Below are 19557 nucleotides of genomic sequence, written 5' to 3'. Positions count from 1 at the left end.
AGCCACTGGAGGTTTGAGCAGAGGAGTGACATGACCTGACTCTTGTGCTAAACTGAGTGCTCTGGCTGCCATGTTGAGAATCTACCATAGAAAGTGAGGATGGAGGCAGACAGATCAGATAGGAGGCGACTACAGTAATCCAGTGAGTGGTGAGCGTGGAGGTGGAAGAGGGGTCAAATGCTGGTATAATGTCCTGAAGGTAGAGCCATCAGAGTTCCACTGGAAGCAGGTAGTGAGAGAAAGTGAGGAGTCAAAAAGGACCCCCGAGGTTGTGGGCTTGAGCAACCAGAGGGCTGAGCTCTGCTTTACTGAGATGGAGAGGAGTTTGGGAGAAAGACCAGGAGTTCAGTGTCAGGTATGATAAGCTTGGGGTGTCTGTGAGCTATCCATGTGGAGAAGTCAAGAAAACCATTAGATGTTCAGCTCTGCAGTTCAAGGTAGAGGTCCAGGGTAGAGATAGAAATGATGGATGGCATCACTGGGGGAGAGGCTGTAGATAAAGAAGAGAAGAGGTCCAAGGACAGAACACCAGGATGCTACCACCCTCAAAGGTCGGGAGGAGGAGAAGGAGCCAGCAAACAAGACTGACAAGCAGCAGCCAGGGATGGAGGAAGAAGTCAGGTGACCTGGAGCCAAGTGAGGAAAGCACGTCAAAGAGACTAGAGTGTCAAATGCTGCTGATATGTCAATGGATGGAGTAAAATGGAGACTTGAATTGCACTTTGGATTCAGCAGTGTGGAAGTCATTGGTGACCTTGGCAAGTCTCAGTGGGCCAGCAGCCTGACTGAAAAGGCTTTAAGGCAGAATAGGAGGAGAGAGACCCTTGCGATTTGAAGCGTGGTCCTCAGACCAGTACCATCTGCTTCATCTGGGAGCTTGTTGGAAATGCAGGATCTCAGGCTCTACCCCAGACATACTGACTCAGAAGCTACATTTTAACGAGATGCCCAGGGATTCACATGTACACTAAAATTTGAGAAGCCCTGGCAGAGATTCCCCATATATTGTAAAGAGGAGAAGAGTAGGACAGTAGCTGAAGGGAGGAGCGGGGTCAAGAGATGTTGTTGTTGTTGTTGTTGTTGTTTGTTTATAAAGATGAGAAAAATACTAGTATGTTTAGTGGCGGATGTTTACCTAGCCAGTAGGCAGCCTGCTGGGCAATTCTGTCCCCAGCAGGACACAGACAGAAACAAGAGCCAGGCTCAAAACGTCTTTTTTAACATCATGGCTCCAATCCGTGGACAAGTGAGTACCAGACTTCCCATCCTAGAGTCAGATAAATTGCTCCTCCCTTCTCCTGCCAAGCAAAAGCAGCAGAGACTGCCTTTCTCAGGGCTCGGTCCTGCCGAGAACATTGCTGCTCAGCTTAGTAGTTTTTATTCCCTTTTATTCCAGGTTTGGAGGGTGGCCGAGCCTTCTTCAATGCAGTCAAAGAAGGAGACACCGTGATATTTGCAAGTGATGACGAGCAAGATCGCATCTTGTGGGTCCAAGCCATGTATCGGGCCACTGGGCAGTCACACAAGCCGGTGCCCCCAACCCAAGTCCAGAAACTCAACGCCAAGGGAGGGAATGTGCCTCAGCTGGATGCCCCCATCTCCCAATTTTGTAAGTAAATATGCCAATTGTTAAAAATAGCTCTGTAGAGTAAAGGAACTCTTCCAAAGTTGAATTAGAAAATCTAGTTGCTTTTATATATTAAGGATTCATAAAATCATATTTGCTGAAAAAATAATAGTGAATTCAGGGGCAAAAAGTTGGGACAAAAATGTTAGATGAAAGTAATTTTAAAGTGCAATACTTGACATTTTCCCCGAAGGACTAAACAAAGGAAAGTATATTTTAGGTGGAGTTTTATCTCTTTATTTTGGTGAGAGTTTGGAATTCACAGCCAGACATGTATTTGTTTGAGTCCTTCAAATATAGTAGATTATGTGTGTTTTGCCTCATTTCTTCCTATTATAAGTAATTTTTAAATAGGGCTTGGTTTGAAATAAATTTAAATCTGCAACTTGAACTATTTAAAAATAAATGATGACATTATCACAGGCAGTGGAAAAACAAAAAACAAAAAAAAACACATGGTACCTGAAATCCCATTCTGAGCTAAAATACCAGGACTCGAAAATGAAACCATCTTCTTAAACAGCCCCAGTTCGTATTCCAGTGTCTTCTCCTCTTTCCTCTGCATCCGTTTGAATTTCTTGCCCCTTTCCCATGTCTTCTTCCTACCTAGGATGGTTTTTATCTCCCAACACTTCTGGGACACAGGTGAAAGCCAGCATATGCTTGGAGACATTTATTAGCACAAAGAAAACAGAAACATAAAGCATCAAATAAAGTAATTCATTTTAGTTACAAACATTAACCCTAAATAGAGACGTTGCCTTAGATTGAATATCAAGTCAATTAGTGATAACTCAAGGACAAGTCATTTTTAGCAGTAATCATACTGATCTCTTACTTTACTGTGAAACCCTCTCATTCAGTCTAGTTCACTGAGCCTCTAGGCGATGAGACCATACTAATGAGGAACACAGACGAGGTCCCTGCTCTCAGGATACCTGCATCCCAGTGGGGGAGTCTAGACAGCAAACAAGTCAACAAATAAATGAGGTAGTTTCAGACATTGAGAAATACCATGAAGAATGTCTTGCAATGGTCACTGAGTGGAGAGAGGGGATATTATACAGATGATCTGAGCATAAGCCCAAATGATAGGGAGTTGGCCCCACAAATATCTGCAGAAGGAGAATTGCAGCAGAAGGCAAAGCCAGTACGAAGACCCCACAGCAGAAACTTCACCTGAACACAGGGCTTCACATAGCCTCTCCCCTGTTGCTCTTAAATAAAATATAGATATGGATAGAATAACTTTGTAGCTACAGCAACTAAATAGAAGTAAATACTCTTTTCAATGAATTCTACTGCCATATCCGTTTCTGTCTAATCAGACTATGTTCTTAAACCTTGTGACATCCTTGCTGATGGGGAAAAACTCTTTTTGGATGACAAATACCGTGCCAGGTGTTCCCAGGAATTCCTATCCAGTACTGAGGGTTTCCTAAAGGAAGATGCATTCCCTGTGGAACATTGTAGATAATCACACAATCACCTGATTTCCACAGAGAAAACCCTGAAGGAATAGGAAGAGGTTGAGACGGGACTCGGTGGAAAAGGGACAGGCCTCCTGACCACAACCACCAAGTTCCCACTCTTCTTGTTTTCTCTAACATTTGTAGCACTTGAGTTTACTGGAGAGTAATAAAGAGAGAAGGCAGCATCTCTTTACTAATGGTTTAGTCATTCGTTGAGATAAAGCATACCCCACACAGTGCCGCATAACAACGTTTTGGTCAATGACAGAACCGCGTATACAACAGTGGTGCTGTAAAATTAGTACCATACAGCCTAGGTGTGTAGTAGGCTATACCATCTAGGTTTGTGTAAGTACACTCAATGATGTTTGCATGAAACGAAATCACCTGATGACGCATTTCTCAGAACATATCCCCATCGTTAAGTGACACGACTGTATTTATTTAATTTTTTTTAAAAAAACAATTCTGTGATGGAATCCCTCTTTTCACTTTGCCTGGCAGGCTCCTTTTTAATAATTTTGGAAACAATACATCCTATCATATCCCTCTGAAATGGATCTCAGTATCAGGGAAAAAAATTCTTAATTATAATCACCATCCAAATCAACCTCATAAAACATGTATCTTGGGTAATATTTGGAAAATACTGGTCTTATTTCCAAATAATCTCCATTTCCTCTGAAGTCATTTCACCTTACATTCAGTGTCTCTGTTCTACCATCTGCCCAGATTAAGAAATTACTACTTGGCTTGTGATTGGCCCCACATTTTCCTCAGTAGTATAAGGAGGAGGAGGGACATTCAGGGGTAAAATTAAATGGAGACCAGACACTGATTAAAAAAAGGAGACTGCTGCTGGAGGCTGCTGAAGAGGGGATAGATGTCTCTTCGTGGAAATATGCAAGGGCTCTTGATTTAGATTTTCCTCTGTGGACAGGATTCATTTAGCTATGAAATTAAAATGCCGATCGTTAGGCATTAACAGGAAGATTCACTTGAGTACACTCAAGCTGGATGTATGTCACTACCCTGGTTGACATAGCGAACTTGTATTAGATGGGGCAAAGCAAAATTCTAAGGGTTAGAATTTGGGGGGTGAGTAATATCATCCCTAGAGAGTGTGTGAGGTAGGCTGAGAGATGAGTGAGAAGGTCAGATAATTCATGCCTCTGGGACTTATCAGTACCTCATGGTGGAGCCACCTTCTCCTCTCTTGTCTCCTTAATCACTGCCCAGGAACAGAGGTTCTCCCGAGAGCGTGAGGCCCTACTACACCTACAGGTTCCGTAAGAACAAGGCCACCACTTTCAGCCATGCAGATTGTGCACTGCAGGAGGCACTTTTCACATAGACAAAAATGGGAACAACAACCTATTGAGTTGTGCAGTGCCCAATTTGCACAAACGTACACCATAACCCTATGGTGACAATCGTCACCCAGAGCTTCAATCCAATGGTGTTGAACACAATAATCCTGTAGTTACTTTACTACCCCTGAAACAGAGCCTCAACGTTGCTCCAGGTTGTATCTATTATTAGTTTAGGCACTTAATAAAAACTGCAGCCAGAGTGCCAGCAGGTGAGGTTTCTGTTCCCATAATTTAGAAACCAGCAGAAGAAACCAGTCACTTTTAACCAACTCAACCTTCTGCACCTGATCATTTGCAGTTAGGGGTATATAAAACCCACGAGAAAGATCAAAAAAGGAACCAGCAATTTTACATTCTGTGGTGTCACTGAGTAGTTATGAATAACAACCAAAAAATGGCTGGGGGTAGGGGTGTATATCATAATTTTTAGCGGTCTGCCACAGAATGGTGGTTATGTCACAGTTACTTCACAGCTGCATTTAGTTTGTTAAATTCAAACTGTCACTATTAAACAGAACAGTCCTTATATATGAGTAATTCAGTCAAACTCACAGTGTTGATTGATGCTTAGGGTGATCAACTCATTCAGATTTGCCCATGACTTCCCTGGTTTAGTATTGAAAGTCCTATGTCCCCAGAAACCCCTCAGTCCTGGGCAAACTGGGACAAGTTGGTCACCTGATACTACAAAGCAAGGTCATAGAAATATGAAAAACAATCACAACATAGTAATACATAACAAACTTTGATCCTTCCCTTCCATTTGGTTCTGTCTATACATTGATTTGTTTTAATTGTTACATCACAAACATTAAGTGAATCACAGATTCTCTAACAACAAGAGTAAAAACAATCAAGTATTGCATTTTAAAAAGGTTTCCTTGACTTCCAAAAAGGTAAGGGTCATTTTTAAATACTTAATTCTGTACACATCTCATCAAATCCTGTTTTTGAATATTTGTTCAAAGTATTTGCTATTCTTGCAAATGAATAATTTTTAACAACTTTTCAATGAGTTAACTTTGTAATCAGTTTATTAGTATTTACTCGGCAAAGGGAAGCTACAGAGAAGTGGGAGAGATTTTTTTGGGTAGAGAAAAATAAACACTCCAGTCTTGTCATGTCGCTGTCTGCTCAAGGGAAACTTGAGAATGGAACATTGTACAGTTGGGGAAACTAGGGAGTAATTGTGAGTTTATTTGAGTCTTTCTAAATTCAGTTTAACAGACTTCTTGGTGCAGTTTTTATTTCTTGCAATTTCAAAAGCTCAATTTCAAACTGAAAAGACACATCTAAGAAAGAGTGGAGTGGAGTATTTATATGGAATTGTAAAAATAAAAAAAAATAGATCCTGCTATTCATTCGTTTGTATGTGACTCTACAATGATTTTGGGAGGGTTCCACCAAACTTTAAAACTTTTTTGTTCTTTCGTGGTTTTTTTGGTGTGTGTTGTCGTTGATTTAATTTTTTCCCTTTTATTTTTGGTGAAAACTTGAAAATATTGTCAGTGCCTAGCTGTACAACTTTTTTAAACAAATACTTGCAATTTTCCAGTTTTTAAGGCCAACATTGCTTACCTTGGAAACAATGTCCAAATCTGTAGTTGAGTGTTGCCATGATTTATTACGCCAAGTGGCCTCTCATTGAGACACCTGATCCTTGTCCAATCTATGTTAGAGGAACAGTAAAAATCAGTACTTCTGTTCTCATGTGGAGTCGGGGCGGAGGGGGTATTTTAAGCTTTGCTATTTGGTCAATGATTATTGTATATGTAACTTGCAATGAGTCTCATTTTAATGTCTGTTTCTCAACTAATAACTGTTAATCACATCATAGATTCCCAAAGTTGGATGTTTTTGAGAATTATCCTATTTTTGCTACCACCTGAATAGTCTTCAACAGTTAGGGGGGTCTTGGTTACTGTTGGTTTGGGGGGTTGATTTTGGTTTTTGTTTTGTTTTGTTTCATTTAAGTTTCCTTGTTCAATCTTTGCTCGAACCCAAGAACTTTAGCTGCTAGGTTAGATTCCTGTCTGCTTTCCTGAGCCTTGTTGCTAGTCTTTATGTTATTCTGGTTTGTTCCTTCTTACCCTGCTAACTTCTAGCTGGACTGAAGGGTAAGTGTTCCCCCATAGCTAGCACAGCTCAGATAATCAGACTAGATTATCTGACACCTGCAATGTGCTTCCTCCCCCTCCTCTTAAATCTTCCTCATGTCTAGACTTCGTAGTAAAACTTTTCATGTTATTTTCCTGACCTTAGGTTTGAAATGTAAGCTTCCATACTGAAACTAGGATGCATGTGATGTGTGCATAATTGCCTCCTCTCCTTGGCTTTCATATTGGCATCAAATGATCCTCTGAGTAAAGCCAACCATTAACATCTCCTAATTTTTTTCATTCCAAGAATATTAATTAACATCACAACAAAATGGCAAATAATTCCTTTGTTTCATGGAATTCACAGCTACCTGACTGCTTAATGCCTGAAAACAGATCATTTTGCACTCTGATAATGTGTTGTTGTTGTTGTTGTTTTTCCTCTCCCATTCCAAAGATTAGAATGGTCATGTACCAAAGGTGTGGTAACCATGGATACCTTAACAACTAGAAAGGTAGGGTAGGAAACCCAAAGATGTTAACTGAGCAAGACTTCAAGAAATTGCAGTATACAGTTAATAAAGTAAATGCATTATTTGAACAGTAAAGAATTCATTCTACCTGGCTTGAGAGTGTGCTGTAAGTAAGACCCAATAGAGGATTACTTTTGAAAGGAGAGCTATAATACACAAAAACAGGAAATTCAGGACATGGTTGAGTCCATGTAGCTTATTCACAAAAGCTTCAGATTCACAAGCTCACAATGCCGTGGAGGGTTTGACCTCTGGTCTCAAATGTCTCTCTTCTACTCCCCAAAGAACAATGACAACAATAACTTTTTTGACATCGTTTGTATTTGTATTAATTTTTCTAAAAATATACCTGTAAGAGAAAAAAGAAAGTTTAATTTAAAAAATCTTTCTCTTCACTACTTAAGTTATTAATAAAAGAGAGTATATAGTTCCTTTATTCATATAGGAAAAAGCTGTCCACCAAAAATGTGCTAAGGGAAGAGTTGACATTAGAGGGAGCTAGAAAAATTGGTCAAGAGAGCAGGCAAATATGTACTTGAATATTCTGAATGCTAATTTAGAAGTTGTAGGTTGTATTATTTCTCCTGACCATTTAATAATAGTCCTTTCTTCTAATTCTTTTTGTTTCTTTCTTTAATCTGCTTTCTTTTCCCCTTTCTTTCTTTTTTCTTTTATTTTGCATATATGTGCCCCTGGCTACAAGACAGATTTTTTTTTTCACCACTCCAGCAGATACTTAATTTAGCTTTACTTTCCTTTGAATGTCTGATGAGGCATTTTTAAAAGCTTACTGTAGAATGTGAACTTAGTGGGAATTTAGGAATTTGCTATACTTTTTTAAAGAATGAAAGAAAGGATGGATGAAGAGATGACTGAATGAATTTTGTTCTGAGCAAATTTACATGTATTTGCCCAACAACCCATTTCTATCCTAGTAGATTTCCAAATAGTCATTTGCCTTAATTCCTTTCTATAGTTTTATCTCATGAGATTTTTGCTATATCTTCTTGTATTGTCAACTTGCAGTTGCTACATTGCAGGAATGCAATATCAAAGAATTAATTCAACACTAACTTAATTTGCATGGCCCCAAACCACACTGCAAATCACTTTCCTTCTCATTGTAAAAGTAAATGACTTTTTAAAAGAGTAGACTCCCACAATCAGGTTCAAAATTTGCCACACACCATGGTATGGTCTAAAGACCACATTACATGAAGGTTCATATTTTTGTTAACTACTTCAGACACATTTAACATATTATTCACTAATCAGCTGAGTATTTTCATGTCATATAGTGATTTACAGTAAGATACATTATTAATTAGTCTACTCTAGAAAATTTATTTTTGTTCCTGTTGCAGGGAACACAAAAAGATCATCAAGTACTCTTAATTAATTAATTGAAAATATAATAACTACTACAGGAAAAATTACAAATCACTTATTTGTTTTGAGATCATTGACAAAATCTCTGTTATGATTTTTACTCAAAGCAACTGTCTTATAAAGAATTATAAAATTAACATTGAAATAAACATCACATGTTTATCCCCTTGGGTGTATTGCCATAATAGTTTTAGATTCAAGATTTCTGCAAAATGCAATGTGGTCCCCTCTTGGCCATGCAAGTTAGCTTGATTTAGTCAAAGGGACCATGAAGGAATTAAGTTGTTTCTCAAGGGCAGCAGGCAGGGGAGGACCAGTCTTTTGCGTGCTGTGCAAAGCTCAGGCAAGGCACAACATCCCCTGGTTACTTGATCATGCCAAGAAAAACTCTTCTAGAAAAATCCATAAACAGCCAGCTGCCATCAATCATTGTCATTTCTTTATTTCATGTCTTCTGATGAGGTTGACTACTGTCATTGTTCGTTATTGTCCAAACCATACATTCACTCTTGTACTGTCAAGCAGATATGACAAGCACACATTTTCCATATAAGAAAGATACAAAGTCACCTTTTAATTTGCAATTTGAGTTCACAATGACTTTAGAGTTACATTAGCTATTCTCTTTCCTCTAGCATCCATCAGGAGTAACAACAGCCATAACTGTGCTCTAAATTTCAGTGATAAAACAGCCACCTCTAGCTTATTATAAAAGGGATTCATTAGAGAAAGGAGCCTAGCTCAGACAATTTATTAACAATAATAAATCATAATTATTTTCAACAGCAGAATTTTGTTTTCCCTAGCCTATAAATAGTTCCAAAATATAATATTACAAAATAAAAAGAGAGATTTGACCTTTTGTCTTCATTCCCTTAGCTATTAGAATAATAGGAAAATCTCAATAAAATGAAAATTTGAATGCTATTTTGTTCCCCCCAAGAAAATTAAATTTATTTGTTAGACCTTATTGTAAACTTATCTAAAAATTTTTATATCTGAAACAAGATCACATAAATATGCTTGCTCTTAAGACAAGAGATCACGAAAAATATTGTATATTTTTTCCTATTCTGAGTGGGAAAAAGGAAAAGAATATCAAACAGGAAATGAACCCAAGCATCATGATTAATTAATTAAAGAGCAACGTTAACAGCAGGGTGGTCAATTAGGGACATCACTTGAATTTTAATGCGATAGATTAAATGAGAGTATAAAACCCAAACAATCCTATCACTTTAGGAACTGGTGTTTTCCCAACATTCCTTCAATGCCAAACCAAAATTGTATCTGAGCAAACTGGGGGTAAAGGTTTTGATCAGTTTCCACTTGAAAGTGTACCTGCTTTCCATAAGTCTGTTTGTCTATCAGCCTGCTTTTGTGTCATGGGTACCATTGACAGTGCTTTAAGTTTCTTAATGCAGTTTAGGTACATTTAAGTATCAGCTTTGTTCATCTAAGTTGAGTCTGAAGTTAGTCTTCTCTGCCCATGCTGTAAAAGACTTCAACATCTTGATGCAATTAAACCCCAGAAGTGAAACAAGTAGCATTGTTTGGAAGATGTGTTGAATTATGCCCTATCTGCAGAGTTTATAAAATTACACAACCCAATTTCAGTACATTTGGAGCTCTTGTAGACCAAACAGGACTTTAGGAAATATTCAGCCAGGTCTGGAGAAGGTAAAAGTTGAAGTCAGTTTTTAAAATGCAGTCAATCCTTGATTTCTTAAAAAAAAAATAAAAGGAACACACGTATTAATGAAAAAGAGCATTGGTACGTATCTCCCAAAGCAAGAGATAATCCAAGCGTCATTGGAGTTTTAAGCAGCCACTTTACCCTCCTAATTCTCTTTTGCTCAAGCTAATTCAAATTCATTTGCATTCTCTTGACACATGCCAAACATTGGCAAAGAGAGTGATCCCAAGGTGTCCTGAATTCAGGAACTGACACTCTCATACTTTTGCTCTGGGCTGTTTTCCCCCTGCTGATGTCAACATCGGAGTATTCTTTTTCTTTAATCTGCCCATTCCAATTGTTTGTACAAGGGAAAATGGGGTTGCAAGGTGCATTTATTTTTTAATGTTCAACACTGTAGAAGAACAGACTGGGACAGTGCAAGAATGACTATGTGGTGTTGCTTGGGAAGCACCCACAAGTTCTTTGAAACAGAATTTGGAACAGCTGGACCACTGCAGTGTTTTATTTTAAAATAGACAACATATGTAATGCATATGGTCCAAGACATGTATGGAGACACAGGCAGACAACTGAATGGTATCCAAAGACACCTGCACCTAGAATTCTGTTTCCTTCTAGGAGATTTTTTTCCCCTAAGAGCACATGTTCCCACTTTTGGATTTGCAAGATGCCATCTGAATCTCCATGTGTGTGACTCCTTAATAAAGTCATTGGGAACTTTCCTGGGTTGGAGGTGTCAGAGTAAGTCAGTTAATAAACACCTCCTAAGAACCTGGCTCCTGTGGGAGCTGGCAGGAGAAATAACAGACCAGAAACTTACCCTCAACAAACATATTATCTACAGAGAGATTCAATTGTATGTGTGTGTTCTGACCACAGAGAAATTGGAACATAACCCCGCAAAAACACAGAGACAGGATGTAGGAGTTGGTTACACAAGGGCAGAGAAGAAGCCTAAAGCAGAGATTGGGAAGGACTCCCAGCTTCCTAGAAACAATATGGTTTAAGAAGTAACCTATAACTAACATTATCTATAAATGCAGAGACATCCTTGGCTCACGAGAACATTAAACAAACTGGTTGGGAGCGCTAAGAAGCCTGCCTGTTCACTCAGAGCTAAGGTTTATTGGGCACGCACCGTGTGCCAGGTGCTCAGGGGCTGTACAGGTACTTCTCATCAGATCCTCTCAGCAAACCTCTGAGGGTAGACTCAAATGCTATTCTCAATTTACAACTGAGGAACATGAGACTGAGAAACACAAATCAACCTGCCTCACGTCACGCATGTACTAATGGCAGAGCTAGCCTCAAATTCAGTCTTTGTGACCCCCTCAGCCCACCCACTTACCCACCTGCTATTCTAGCCCAAATAAATTGTTTCCATTGAATTTAGTATATCAACATTCCATAAAATCAAGAAATAGAAAATGTTTGCTCAAAGAGTGAATTTATTTATTTTGATGAAACAAATTCATTATTTTAACACATATGTATTAAGTGCCTGCTATGTACCAGCTACTGTTCTAGGTGCTGCGAATATAGCAGAGAACAAAAATACCAAAATCCCTGCTCAGACTGAGCTTAAAAATGAGATCCCTTCCACTGACACCTTAAAATAGCATTCCCGGCCTACCGTTCCTCTTTTTTTCTGAATATGATAAGCTCAATGAAACTCTCAAAGATTTCATGAGAGCCAGCTACCCTTTTAAGCACTCTTGAGTTGTTGGAACTATTAAGATAATGCACCTAATTCTGAATAAATGATGATTTTGTGTAAGCAAAATCCAGGGGCTGATTGTTTTACTTGCTGGCAGTTCCCACTGCATTGAGCTCCGTCCCACACACGTAGAAGTTGTGCAAGGGATTGTGAGGATCATTAAATGATGCAGAAAGAGTGACAGCAGAAAGAGGCTGCAAGATCAGTCCATTTAACACACAAGGAAACTGAGGCTCAGAGAGATCAACGACTCAGCTGACATCCCACAGCCATTTAAAAACGGAGCTCACACTAGAATCCGGACCTCCTAAATCAGACCCAGGCTCATTCTACATGTGGACTGAGAGAGAGGGAAAAGAAAGAGAAAAGGAATTTTTTATGTTGATGAGATTACTTTCTGAAAAGGAAAACAGGCTGATATCAAGCATATTTTTCAGTAAGCCTGCTTTAAAACGTAAGTGAAAATGAAATTGTTCTTGAGACTTACTCTAAGCCAAAAATGAGCACGGTGAAGCTGTATTATGATGAAACGGGGAGGCGGGGAGTGGCTCTGTATCCAGGTCTCCACAGAGGAGCCAAGTTGCCTTTTCAGAGCCATTTCCTGAGTGGGCTGCAAGGCAAAATAGTTCATCGAAAAGTTTTCAAAAGGTTCAACAAATAAAGAAAGAGTAAGAGACTTGAAACATGTGCCGTATTTTTAACAGCTACAAAAGAGCCCCCTTCTCTCTGAGCTAAATGACCGGTTGCGTCATGATAATTGAAGAGCAATGAAATAGCCGAGCCAATCTGGCAAAGTAAGGCCGTGGCCGATTTGCCAGCTTGCAGCCTATTCTGAGAAGTCCTAGAGCAAGAAGCGAGTGCTAGCCAAAATGCCTCATCTGTCTGTTCAAATTGGGAAGTACGGGATGGGTGAGGGTTTTTATGAGGATGAAACAGGATGAACAATTCGTGTACCCCACTCTTGGTTTTTCCTGAATTAAATTGACCTGGGACTGACAAGATGGAGGTGAGAGCGCAGAATCTGTCCTTAGGGATGGAGAGGTACCACTTGGATTGCAGGAGTGCCATTCTGCTGGGGGAGACCTAAAATTGGAGCAGGTCTAAAACCCTTGCCTTGGACCAAAGGAGACACAGGCACACACACACATGCAGACTAGAAGCAGCTAGCTTTTTCCCCAGCACCATCTTGCTGGCCACCTCTCTTACTAGCCATCCTGAGTCAAAGGAGAAATGTAGCTTGGAGACCAAACAACCCAGCAAAAGAATCCTCCGAGATAAAGCATCTAACCTCAAATTGAAAGCACTTTCCTGAAGACAAATCTGAGGCAATTAACAAAGCAAGGAGGATTCTTTCAGATTCTCTAAAATAATTCCTGCACATTTGATATCCCTTCCAAAAGCTTGTGTTTTATCATCCTAATGGAGGGATTTGGCTATTAAAATACACATTCTTCAGCTTGCCTTCTGGAAACCGTTGCTTCTGTGTGTCTTGGGCATAAACAACACATCCTGTTCAAATAGTGACCACTTGCTGCTTCTATAAAAAATGATAGAAGATTTTAAAAATCTAACAATAAAAGGGCATAAATCTGACATATCATGAATTTAGATTTGAATGATACACAAAATCAATAATGTGAGGAGAATTAATCATCTTGAAGTCACACTGCTACCATAACCCCAGTTTTCAGCCATACCCCAAGCATGGGAGAGAGAAAAAACTGCCTGGGATGAAGACCACATGTGATAATATTATCCAAACACCCTCTCGAGTCAGAAATTGATTTTCCCCGTGTCCTGACAGCATCGCTGCTCCCTGGCAGGTCCTCGTATTCCAGTAGAATATTGCATGCAAAGGGATGCATAAACTCTTGCTTGATTTGATTTAAGATTCTTTTTCTTCACAGTCTGCATACCAAGAGAGTGAGTAAATAGGAGGTGGAGTGAGTGGATGCCTTTAATGTCTAGGACATTCATTCCTACCTCTTCAGGATTTGCTTGGTCTCACTCTAGTTGAATTCTCTAAGTTATTTTGCCGATTGAGTATAGAGTATTTTAGTTACACATATTGAGCTTAATTAGTTAGCCCTTAGGAGGTTTTCCCTCCAGTCTCACCCTGTAAGGAAAAGTGTGAATACATTGAGACTATTAATGCACAGTAAATGGCAGATCATAGCCCTTGCTGAGTAAATTTATTTGTCTCTTTCATAAGCTTTGCTGACTGTGTAAGCACACTATAAGGCAACGTCCTTGGCTAGCACAAGCTAAATTCCCATTTAACTTATTCTCCAGGTTTCAATGAAAATCTTTTGTTATTATTTTTTTTTAATTTTGGAGGGTGGGGATCCAAACCTTTTGTGAAACCAAATTGGCAATGGGAATTTGGAAGGGGAGAATACAAATATTGCCACTTTGCTGAAAATCAGCATAACACTTTTTCCAGATAATCCCGATAACTGTAGAGAAATTGCTCTAGACGTAACCACTGGAATGGCAGAATCTATTAAAAACCTAAAAAGCTCAATAGGCTTTGATAAGCAAAGATCCGATCTGCTTTCAGTGTTTGGTGAAATGCAGGCGAAGTTACCGGCGTGTGCTTAGTTTTTAAAGAACAACATAAATGCACTGGAGTTGTGATCATTTGATAAACATGTTGATGCCAATATATTTTTGCCTAAATGCAATAAACTCATCAGTAAGTGATGCAAGTTGACAATGGGAGGTAAAAAGAATATCTTGGGGATGTTGGTGGGAGGCAACGGGGAAACAGCTAGCGTTCGTCATGCCTAGTGAATTCCTGTGTATTTGAAATGTCAAAGAAAATGTGATGTGTTTCTCTAAATTGTGTCTCTCTCTACATGTATAAATGAACAGACGCAGATAGAGCTCAAAAACATGGCATGGATGAATTTATCTCTTCCAACCCCTGTAACTTTGACCACGCTTCCCTCTTTGAGATGGTGCAACGCCTTACTTTGGATCACAGACTTAATGATTCCTATTCTTGCCTGGCAAGTATATTCTTTGGTCTACAGCAATTTAAACATGATAACATTTTTTTAAATAAAATATTTCTCTACCTTTATGTCAGAAGCTCTTTTCTCCGTTACAGAGCCCCTTTAACAATTATAAATGTGTTCTTGATTTCCTGGGTTGAGATAGTTTTACTTACCAAAGAAAGAAAGAGCGGAGGAAGTTATCAGGAGAGACGAATCCAATTCCCCAGCCTCCCTATCTGAGCTTCCCCCTTTTCAGCTGCTACATGAGAACTATTCCCAAGAGGGTAATCGAGTTTGGCACCTGCTTGTGGAGAACTTGTAAAAATTGCCTTGGTTTCTTAGAGTTTAAGATCCCCCTCCTGCCCCACTCCAGATGATAAGACTCAGTGCTCCTGTCTCAGATACAAATATGTTCGTTTCGTCTATTTTTTAAAGATTAAAATGATTTGTAAATAAACTCTGCTTCATTTTTCCTAAGCTAACCTGGTTTGGGTTTGTTTGTTTGGGTGGCTTCTTTTTCTTCATAGTATTCAAAACATTTTTCACCCTCTGGGGGAATTTTTTATGGTGCTGTAGATGTTTGGAAGTCCAGCTCTCCAGCAAGAGCATCAACGTTTCTTGAAATCCTGTTTTAAGCCTAGATTTAAATCATTTAAATTCAAGGGATTGCTATTATGTCTTGATTGAATTTTTGAAGTCACATTTTGGGCTTTATACTGTCACATCCGGAAGCCTAAAAAGACCCAATTTATTTCCTTCTGTAAACCACAAATTATTACTTCATTTCTTAAAGGTAAATGCTATTAATCCCACTTTATAGACAGGAAAGGTAAGGGGAAATGATGACATGACTTTCCCAGAGGAAAAGCTTTATCCCTGACACCAAACACTAGGGTTAATATATCTGTATATTATTAATATTATATAATTAACTATGGTTAACATATTAGTGATATTAATATAAATATAATAAAAATGTTTCTTTTCTAAATGACATATGTCCTAAATCTATTTTGACTAATTTTAAATTCCTTTTTTTCTGCACCAGAAGCCAAAATATTAAAAATAGTAGATAAAATTATTCTTAAAAACAGAAGTGGTATTATGTAGAATAATTTATTAATCTGCATCTCATAAAAGATTCATTGATTATCTCAGGTTTAGAATCAGTTTATCAGAAGAATCTGAACTTTGCCAAATTGGAAAGAAACACATCACTTTGACTTCAAAGAAAAAAAAAATCTTACCTTGCATTGCAAGGCAATTTTTCTCAAATGTGTTTCCTACGATTATGTGATTATTCACGTAGTTATAAATTGCATTCATTAAACTTGTAAGACTGTGCCTCTGAACTTAAATCATTCCCTTTTATGCATAATTCCTATTCTCTTGAGGAATTTTTTAAGGTATATTTTCAAGATTTTTTTCACATCATCATTTTTTAAAACAATTTTCTTTTTCACTAAGAAATTCATCACTAAGGAGAGTTAGTCAATGGCCTCTGAAAAATTAAACCAGAAATGAAATTTTGAAGCTTGCTTCTTATTAGTCATGTATAGACTTAAAAATATGGTCCAAAATCCAAAATTAATTACAAATAGCACAAAATAGTTTCCTTCCCCATTTGTATACCTGTATCTATTAATCATCATCCAAAAATTTCAGAAAATAACAGCAATTAAAAGGACCTTATCTCCTGCTTCTATATATTCCATTTTCTCATTATTACAATTTTTTTTTCAGTTAGTTTTGGAGACCGACCAGCAGGGATACATAAATTTTTCTGTGTCTTCGACTGAGTTCCTAATTGATATTTCTTCAACTCTTTTCAAAGCAGCTATTTTGGCATCTACAAAAGACTTGGTGTCATCTGAGTCGTAGAAAATATATTTTAATCTTTCACAGCAGTGTTGTTTCTAAGATTTAGCATTTGGGGTAGCAGATGGAGTGGCAAAGAAGTTGCCTATAGGGGCAGCCCACTGCCTCGACTACTCTCCCGCCCTCTGCAGTAACTTATAATTTGAAATAGGAAAGATGCCGTCTTTCGCTGGATGCAGTGCTGAGCTGCATGTTGTCAATCGAAGATTCCCCAGATCACTAATACAAGATTAGAGTGTTGCAGAGGCCTCCCTCCCTGCACTTCAGTGGCCTCTACATGCCCCCCAGTCACTTTCTCTTTTTGCCTTTTCTCTCCCAAGATGGAGCAATATTCAAAAGAAGACTCAGAGAAGACCCTCAAAGTAACATTAAATTTATGTTTAACACAATCCTAAATTCCCAGCTTACAAAGTACCACCTACATTGGTTTATTTCTTGCTTCAAAAAGGCACTAAAACCAAAAGAAGCTGTTTGACTTCAGGCCTGGCCCAAGGGTGACCTTGACTGGCAAGTCACTTGGCCTTTCTGAGCATCTATTTTCTTAAGTGAATAATGGAGGCAGCAATTTCTATCCCATCATGCCTCCCAATCTGCTCTAAATTGGAGATTCCACCCAGGTTCTCTTTTATAGCAGAGTTTCATCTGGTCCTGCAGCAGGCAAATAAATAGTAAGAAAACAAATAATTGCCAAGGGAAAAATAAAATAAAATGCTAAACCAGGGCACAAGAAGCTCCTCTCCGTTTAATTGAATCATATCTGATTCGCAAGTTGAAAACTTAGCCATGTTGTTCTCTTTGGAAAGTTATGTTACCATCGTCATCTTAAAATTTAAAAAATTTTTTCTTCCAAAGTGAAAGGATTTATGAAGTCCTGGGATATATGTAGACCAATCCTACTATTTCTTAGTGCTCCAGAGTAGAAAAAACAGAAGACTTGGAGGAAGGCAGAGCTGGATGTGAGTCCTGCCTCTGTTTTGTATTATCTGTGAGTCACTTAACAGCCCTGATTTCCATTTCCTGGTCTATAAAATGAAAATAAAACTGTCCTGTCTACTTCACAAGGTTGCTGTGGGGCTTAACCGAAAGTTCTTTGTGGAGTGTAAAGCACTATACCAATTTAAGGCATTAGTGTTATTATTTTCTCTTATTGGTAACCAAGACTTTGTCCTTCCCCCACTCCAGTACTTTTTAAAGGCATTCAGTTCAGTTAGAGCAGTGAGTGAGATTCTGTTTCTGGAATCATGCTGTCTGCTAATCCAGACTCTACCACTTACAAGCTCTGGGATACTAGGGAAATTCCATGTCCTCCCTGAGCTCAAATTTCCCGTCCATCAAACAGGGATAACAGTACCTACCTCATAGGGCTGTTAGGAGAATTAAACCAGACAGCACAGGCAATGCGGCTACAGTGGCTGGCATTTAATGAGTGATCAGTAAGTGTTTGCTCTGGCTACTTTTTAACCTCCTTCTCCAGTCACCCACCCTCAACCCTAGCAGCTCTCCAAAAAACAGCCTGTATTTAAAAGAAAGTCTTTCCTTTATTCCCCCAACAGGGCTGGTTCAGTCCTGGCCAGGTGTTTGTACTAGACGAGTATTGCGCCCGAAATGGAGTCCGAGGGTGTCACCGACATCTCTGCTACCTCAGAGACTTGCTTGAACGGGCAGAAAACGGTGCCATGATCGACCCCACCCTCCTTCACTACAGCTTTGCCTTCTGTGCATCCCACGTCCACGGGAACAGGTAAGCACGTGTCTGGAGGTAGTCCTCAAAATAAATTTTTAAGGCGATGGTTTTATGACTGGTCGTGCTTTTAGGATCATCTCTAACTCTGTGTCCATTCCCATTCCCTCAGTAGTACACACACACACACGCACGCACACCAGCCACACAAACACAAAGAACACAAAGGCCTAGCTTAGTTTCTTCTCCTTTCAAGAGACTTAAAAGAAATGACAAACGGGACTTCTAGAGTGATCGCTGAAGTTAGAACAATCTAGGTTCAACTCATGGCTCCTCTATTTACCAGCAATGAGCCTAGATGGTAATTAAACCCTCTGTGCCACAGTTTTCTCATCTGTAAAAGAGGGATGATAGTGTCCTCATGGGGTTGTTGAGAGGAGGCACGTGGATATAAAGGGTTCAGCACAATGCCTGGACCATGGCAAGAGCTTGACAAATGCTTGCCTTTGTTATTCTTATTCATTCCGTAAATATGTAATGATTGCACACTGAGGGTCAGACGCTCTGGTACACATTCAACATACATGGTGAGCAAAAACTAGACCCCAAACAAAGGCAGAATTACATAGAGATTGGTGCTCTGAGGAAAACGAATACAGTTCCATGATAGCATTTAATGAAGGAACAGGACTCAGACGGGGTGGCAGGATGGAGGGAGGGCCTCCCTGAGGAAGTGACGTTTGGGTTGAGAACTGAAGCATGTGTAGGAGTTGAGTGGTTCCAGGCAAAAGGAGCAGCATGTACAAATGCCCCGCAGAGGGAGGAAGCCAAGTACATTTCAAGAGCTGGAACAGGCTAGGTGAAGCTGCAAGGCAAAGATAATCATAATGCTTATCTTTTAACCATCAAGCTGGAAAGAACTTCGGAGATCACAGTGTAATCAACCCCCGCATTTTATAAATTTTATAGACCAGAACATCAGTTGTCCTAACTCTGTACTAAGCACTCTCTTTACACATTGCCCAGCTCCTGGAGGAAAAGATCCGTGTTCTGAATAATGCAAAGCAGCAAATAATTTAAAAACATTATC

General features: G+C 39.1%; 1 protein-coding gene across 4 annotated transcripts in view; it reads left to right on the top strand.

Annotated features, from left to right (window-relative positions):
- The window catches only part of CADPS (calcium dependent secretion activator), a 436212-nt gene that overhangs the window by 284477 nt on the left and 132178 nt on the right, over positions 1–19557 (top strand). For all 4 annotated transcript variants that reach the window (XM_058562346.1, XM_058562336.1, XM_058562329.1 and 1 more), the window contains exons 11-13: positions 1397–1609; positions 14784–14920; positions 18340–18527. In XM_058562346.1, coding sequence (XP_058418329.1) covers positions 1397–1609; positions 14784–14920; positions 18340–18527 — 538 coding nt within the window. The remainder of the gene's footprint in view (positions 1–1396; positions 1610–14783; positions 14921–18339; positions 18528–19557) is intronic.

Source organism: Diceros bicornis, chromosome 2 (genome assembly GCF_020826845.1).
Source record: "Diceros bicornis minor isolate mBicDic1 chromosome 2, mDicBic1.mat.cur, whole genome shotgun sequence".
NCBI lineage: Eukaryota > Metazoa > Chordata > Mammalia > Perissodactyla > Rhinocerotidae > Diceros > Diceros bicornis.
Note: the sequence above shows the minus strand (reverse complement) of the source record. Positions and strands in the feature narration are given on the sequence as shown.